Source organism: Salvia hispanica, chromosome 4 (assembly GCF_023119035.1).
Source record: "Salvia hispanica cultivar TCC Black 2014 chromosome 4, UniMelb_Shisp_WGS_1.0, whole genome shotgun sequence".
NCBI classification, from domain to species: Eukaryota; Viridiplantae; Streptophyta; class Magnoliopsida; order Lamiales; family Lamiaceae; genus Salvia; species Salvia hispanica.
In genome coordinates, this window is record NC_062968.1 from 2,294,107 (window position 1) to 2,301,268 (window position 7,162).

Below are 7,162 nucleotides of genomic sequence, written 5' to 3' on the forward strand. Positions count from 1 at the left end.
CGCGAATATGTTTCTACTTAGTATTTTTTTATAAATGGCAATTAGACAATTAATCATTGTTATATTAATCTAAATACGACCAAATTTCTTAATTTCGTATTAGCGGATGATCTAAAATGAAAAAAAGTGTTATGTTTTCGTAGACAGAGAAAGTACTATTAGACCTACCTAAGAATACAAAATCCACATCGTGGAAGCCACAACTCTATGTTGGTAGTGTGTGCACGACAGCTTTCATTCTAACAACATGCTGCTTCCTAGTTTCTTAGTTAATAAACAGAAAAAGGAAAAGAAGTAAAGCAAAAGCATGGATCTTTCCTCGTATAAATATTAGCAGAGCAGTTACATCTTGATGAAAACTGCTTCATTTCTACATGTTTGCTCTATTCTTTACCGACATTATATTTGGAGAAAAGAGAGCCTAACCTAGTTTATCGGAGCACGGTTAGATCAACTATTGCCTTTTTTTTACACTAAAATGTATACACTGTCCAGTCAACAACGACCAACCGCATTCCTCCGAATACGAAATCATAACTGAAGCTGCATTCCTCCCGCGTTTAACACTTAACAGAAAAACCTCGGTTTCTGCAAATGAGTCCAAACTAGATCAGTAAGATTGTCTGAGTGAGGCAGTGCAATTATGAAATTGAAGCGCATGCCCTGCTCGGCTAATTGACTTACCTGAAACTCGGACTCTCGCATATTCTCCAGAAACTCTGCTATATGGAGCTGCTTCACCACTGTCGCGTGCAACACCTGGAAACAAAAAAAAAGATACAGTTTAATTCATGTCGGCCAGAACTCAGCTGAGTTATGACCGAATCTGGTGGATGATTACCCTCTTTGTTTTCTCAAGGTCGCACTCCATGTTCTTGATTCTATCAAGAGATTGCTGAAGAATTTGGTCCTTCTCTGCTGGAAATTCTCTTGGTTTGCTGTTGAGTTCTTCCAGCAAACTTTCAAGCCTTTGGAGACGCTGTATGCATGGACGAACCATCTCCTCTCTTCTCACAGCTCTCTCGTGGATGTAATGGTTGGTTTTTGGTGCAGGGTCACTCCTTAGTACGTTTGGTGGACTAACATTGCTCCGTCTCTTCGAATATTCGATAGGTACCTTTTGGACTAACAGTGAAAGCTTGACCAGTAAAAACACCAACGGTCTGGACATATAATGCAAACCTCTCTTCACGACTTTCATCTTATGCTTTATGGTACCTGACACAGTCCCAAAACACAATCTTAAGCAAAATAGTAGAGTATATGGTTAAAACAATTAATTAGTGGTATAAAAAGACAAGAGGACTACACACACTCACAATTTGCTTTTCTCAATTTACTTAGATCAAAAGGTATATATAAGGAATTAAGATAAAAAGAACGAGCGATAGCTAATCAACATGCACCACACAACAAGAGAGACACATTAAGGAGAAAAACAAATCTTTCATACTTGGTTTGGCATCAGCGTCTTTATTTCTTGCACTGTTCATATACATAGACTCATTATCCTGTCCATACTCATCATCTGTATCACTGCCCACTGCACTAAAATACTCACTGGAACTGCTATAGGTATGTGCATCTGATCTTCTGCCCTGAAAAAAAAGTTATCAATTTATGAGTAGGCAACCACACTGCATTGCTGCCACAAATATTCCACAATAACTACATAGATAGGTGCATTTTTTAGTTGGCATGTGCAAAGTGAGCGAGAGGAATGAAGGGGGAGGAGAGAGATGGAAGGAAGAGGGGGGGGGGAATTAAAGTAACCATATTCTGTTTACATATTGTGCAGTGATATATTTTAGAATTACTAATAGTGATATGCATGTATCAGACTCACTTCTTCATGAACAGAAGCCAGTTTTGTATTCACGGAGCTATTTAGTTTTGTTGGAGAAAAAGGATCATCGCCATCAGACCATGATTCAAGAGTAGAGATATCCCCGCATTTACCCTGAGAATGTGATATACCAAAATGTGACACATGGTATAACAGAAACTAAAAAATGCCAGTTACGAAAAAACGCTACCTTCAGTGAACGGATTTGAATATATGAGTCACTTGCTGATTTTGCAATATGCCCGACAAGAGCTGGTTCTGCATTGAACATAAGCTACAAAAGGACAATTATTTGCATTAGTAAATAATTACAGATATACAGACTTCGACATCTTGAGCGATGTTCTGCAAGTTGCAATTAGAAGTACGCGAACTACTCATAATTGTGCTAACCTTTTGTATCTCTGGATCATTCCACGGACCCTTATTAGATCTTAGGCAACCTCCCTCAGTATTGCAAGAGCATGTTCCGCCCAAAAACTCAGGTAATTGACTATGGATAAAATGAGAAACTGTTAGATGACATTTTGTTGTAAAAGACATGTGAGGCAATGCAGAAGAGAAAATTAAACCATGGATCAATGGCTTCCAGTAGTTTTCCTGAAGACTTGGGGTCCAAAACCTGTTTGACAATGAATTTTTAGATCAATATGTCGCCGGAAATGGGACAAACAGATATAAGGCATGAATGGATTTACATATCCTTACATGGATTTTAGAGAGAGTTTTTGGATCCAGAAACTTCTGTGCAGCAGGCCAGAGAACCTTCTTGAATCCAGTTCCAGCATTAACAATGTACAAAGAGTGAAGAGTCTGTATATATAAATTGAAATACTTAAAAAAGGGAGCACATAAATAGTCTCAAACAAATATTATCCCTAGAACTAATTGACAACAACAATAATAACAATAATGATGTTTGTGGTGTTAATACTGATATGACAACAAAGATGATAATGATTACCTCTGGGTAGTAACTATTATCAATCTTTGTCATGGAAGCCAGTAAACTGGTAGCAGTCTTGGTGAAATTCTTTATCCCCTGAAATAACCGTCATTGACATTATTCTAGACATCTAATTTCAAAGTTTATCAACAAATGTGAGGACATGAAATGTAAGATAAAACCAGAAAACAAATTCCTGAGTTCCTTGCCACTCAGAGAACTATAGAAAAGAATGCGCCTTTATCGCAGAACACAGGAAGCGGGAAAAGAAATCAATTATAGCAAAACATAGGATGTAAGAGTCTTTTATTCACAAATCCCAATATACTTATCAGGGAATCAGGAACTAAAATTGTTTCAGAGTTGAGTTGATTGACTAACCAGGCCTTGTACATCCAAAATTGTGGTGGAAGAACATATTCGTCTCTTTGCAGAAACAGAACAAGCAGGGAACTTCTCATATATAACCTTCTCAAATTCCTGAACATGATATTTCAAATACCGTTCAATAGAAGTGATGCGCATTAGTTTGCCAGGGTGGGCCCTCCCAAGCCTTTCAATGTATATAGGTCTGCCTTCTTTGTCAACACCATGGTATCCTTGGGGATAACATTGTAAGACTTCCTCCAGCTCTGTAAATTTGAAGTCCTGAAGCAAATGATTACACATTTCGTCACTAAATGGTGAAACAATCACTAACCCCCACCTAAGGGTGACATATGTACAAGAGTGAGGAGATATCCACTCAGAACTGCTTTTCAACTTTTATAATGTATACCACATACCTCCAATATGGTGTCCGCGCCATTCTCTTTCCTCCACTGAAGCATTTCTTTCCACATCTGGATGGTTTTGTCAATGTTGAAATCTCTTGCTCTCAGGAATCTGTACACAAATCAATATCATTAACAGTTAGGTTACTGCAGAAAAAAAAAGATGGAGGAACCTTATATGACATGGTGAAGATGGGGAAGTGGCAATGACTGGTACCCCAACCACCCCACCCAAACCCCTGGTTTCTTCAACAAAAAGACAGACTTCAAAGAGGAAATGAAATTGATTACTAAATATTGTTGGAAACTTCTCCATATAGTCATAAATTACCATCATAGAATCAAAAGAAAAGAAACACAAATTCATGCATCAAATTATACAATATGAAACACAGCATTTCATTTGCTATGATCAATTATCATCATGCAAAAAAAAAGGGGGTTAGTTCAAATTGTCCAGGCAAAGTGACTAATAGCCAAGTTTCTTGACAGTGTTACAACTCTTGAAAGGTGAATATGTTAGGATTCAATAATTACAACTGATAGAGCATCCAACAGTCCCAAATGCTCTTAAGTCTGAAGTCACATATGCCTATCGAGAAAGCCAACCCAGAGAAAATCTCACCTCAACAAAGCATGGTAATCATCATGTTTCAGTGGCAGCAATTCCATATCGATAAGTTTTTGACGCAAGTCACAGACGGCACTCTCCTCTGTTGCATCGCGTACATCCTCAATGGAAATGGAAGGCAGGCCAAAGTGAACTTTCCTTTTACCTCTTTTCTTGAGAGAATGAGTGAACTTGTTTGAAGCATTTATAGCCCTTTTCCTGAAAGCCCCAATTCTTGATTTCCTCCTCTCATCATCTGAGTTCTCACAGTCTGATTTGCTCTCCCTTGTTTCGTCATAACTATCGAATCCATCCTGGCCTAGCACATTGAAGAAGTCAAGAGCCAAAAGCATCATTTCAGAGCTTGTTTCTCTCTTCAGATAATAGATCATATAATAGGCATTCATATTTAAAAAAAAAACCGCAGCTTATTAGCCACCCCACCTGACATTGTCGCCAGGACCAAGATGTATAGCTCAGAGGAGAGAATATCAGATTTTCAAGGTTAAAGTCGCCTGGTTCGCAAAGAAAATGATGACGCCCAAGCTGCACTACAGTAACAATAAACAATTGTATTGGTAACAAATTTGCACTCCATAATCCAATGTGTAATCAACTATTTATTGCCAATGATTCATCAAACTAGATAAGACAATAACCACATCAAAATAGATAGTCAAGGTCATCATCAAATTAATCTTATCAGAAAACAGCTCAAATTTACGCTAGCGTCAAAATAAATTGGAAGACCGCGAATTCCATTAGTGAAGCTAGATCACAAGCACAACATTCCTCCGGTTCTCATAATCCACATTCACAATCCTCATAAAAGGAGAAATTCAATAATGCAATTAAAATTTCCCTCGGATCTCGCATTGCATTTAGATTCAAAAGGCTTAAACAATAAAAAAAATTACACACACACTACAAACGATCAATCAATGCGATTAATGGATAATCACGAAACGCGAAGCATCTAGCCATAGCAAAACTTACACTAAACCGCAGAATCCGTAGCAGCTGGATCGCAACAGCGAGAGCCTACTGCATTGATTTCTTCGGCCTTGAATTCACAGATAAGTGCTAAATTTAGTTATATATGTAAATAAAATAGAATCGGAAGCGAATTTTCCTCGAAAAAAAAAAAAAAAAGGATTGAATGAAAACGAAAGATCTAACGACTAATATTATATAGGGATAGGGATTAGGGGGAATGTGTACGTATAGGTGTGCTGTGTGTACGTCTTCTTCTCCTTCAAATCTCAATCCTCTTTGCTGTGCTGTATTTTGCGGTCTCACTCAGCCAAATCATATCAAACTTTTTTTATTTGGTTTCGTATTTTCGGCATTGCTGTTATATGTCGCACCGCTGCTGCCCCTTTCAACTGCTTACGTGTCATTTTCCTTTTTTTAAAAAAAAAAAATTAACAGAGGAGAGGGGGAAGAATGAAGAATCTGCTGCCGTGGCGGTAAAACCGGAATAAAAAAGTTACGGCGTGTCTGTAATTTTGCACTTTTTAGGTTTTAAACGAGGTAAAAAGTGATTCCACGGCCTACAGACTACAGTGTACCCGCCATATTTTTTACTAGTATTCATTTTCTTTTGGAATCTGGGTAAATTTTTTATTACTAGTAGTAAACGAAATCAATTTTGCCCTTATATTTATAGGTAAATACTCTTTCCGTGTCCTATTTAGTTATAGCAAGAATATAAATAAAAATGGGTTGAATAGTTTAATAAAATATTAGTTCCACTTATATATGTATTAGTTTTATAATAAATATGGGTGAAATAATAAAAATGCCGGAGGCCAAAAATCTCAGATTTGAGTCCTCTGTGTGGTGGCCTTTAAATTTATGTTCATTTAACTATAAAAAAAAAAGAAAAAATAAAAGAATATGACTCTTATTATGAAAAGGATAAAAATGATAAAACAAAATTATTATTATGGGCCAAGGAAGTTATAAGTGACAATGGAATTCAATTGCCACAAACACTTGCACTATTTATTGTGTATAGGTAAAAACACTTAAATTATTTATATTTATCTATTATCTATTTCATTTTTCTCTTTCAACCAAAAAATCAAACTAATTGTTTTACCACCGCTTTAATATTTGCGTCAAAACTTTTAGAAGCATTTAGTATTAGTATATTATTATCAGTATTTAACATCTTCCATTATTTCATACTCCTAGTTTATACTCCTATGTTTTGTTCATCCTATATTTTTTTTATTATCAACACTATTAAATTCTTCAAGTTTTTTTTATATGGTTTAATTAGTGAATATGATTTCAATCACTTTATTATCAGTATTTAACATCTTCCACTATTTCATACTCCTAGTTTATACTCCTATGTTTTGTTCATTCTATATTTTTTTTATTATCAACACTATTAAATTCTTCAAGTTTTTTTTATATGGTTTAATTAGTGAATATGATTTCAATCACTTTATTATCAGTATTTAACATCTTCCACTATTTCATACTCCTAGTTTATACTCCTATGTTTTGTTCATCCTATATTTTTTTTATTATCAACACTATTAAATTCTTCAAGTTTTTTTTATATGGTTTAATTAGTGAATATGATTTCAATCACTAGTTTGAAGTTTATGGACAAATAATTGAATCAAAATGTATACACAGTAGATTATTGATGCTTCAATATTATAGTGTAATAAATTTGATGGAAATATTGCATATACTCGTAGTATTTGTTTAATTTAAAATTTTGGGAGGTAACACTAGGTTTATAGAGTTAGTTGCGTTAGTTACATAGGTGGTCAGGTTGAGAATTTATAATTGGTAAAGGTGATACTAATTCCATAAAAATTCCGTTTTGTTGCCATCATCATTAATTACGAAATAGAGGACGATATGTACAAAATACAATCTTGGTCATAATAACTGAGTCATATTTTTTTGAATTATCATTATGAAATAGAGGATGATATGTACAAAATACGACGAAATCTTGG

At 35.3% G+C, this 7,162-nt stretch overlaps 1 protein-coding gene across 4 annotated transcripts; it reads right to left on the reverse strand.

Annotated features, from left to right (window-relative positions):
- Positions 1-295: 295 nt before the first annotated feature.
- On the reverse strand, positions 296-5,493 carry LOC125224534 (phosphatidylinositol/phosphatidylcholine transfer protein SFH13-like). Of its 4 annotated transcripts, none has more exons than XM_048127949.1 (16): positions 5,397-5,493; positions 5,172-5,238; positions 4,620-4,721; positions 4,191-4,494; positions 3,578-3,677; positions 3,174-3,440; positions 2,811-2,888; positions 2,555-2,659; positions 2,419-2,468; positions 2,240-2,339; positions 2,037-2,120; positions 1,847-1,960; positions 1,454-1,598; positions 842-1,218; positions 685-759; positions 296-588 (listed from the first exon to the last, which is right to left on the reverse strand). In XM_048127949.1, exons 3-16 carry the CDS (start codon positions 4,624-4,626, stop codon positions 568-570), a joined length of 1,827 nt encoding a protein of 608 aa, XP_047983906.1. In that variant the 5' UTR covers positions 4,627-4,721; positions 5,172-5,238; positions 5,397-5,493; the 3' UTR covers positions 296-567. The 4 variants fall into 4 exon arrangements, with proteins under 4 accessions (XP_047983906.1, XP_047983903.1, XP_047983904.1 ...); XM_048127946.1 differs by having other exon boundaries at positions 4,620-4,726; XM_048127947.1 differs by lacking the exon at positions 5,397-5,493 and having other exon boundaries at positions 4,620-4,726; positions 5,172-5,318.
- Between the last annotated feature and the right edge of the window lie 1,669 nt (positions 5,494-7,162).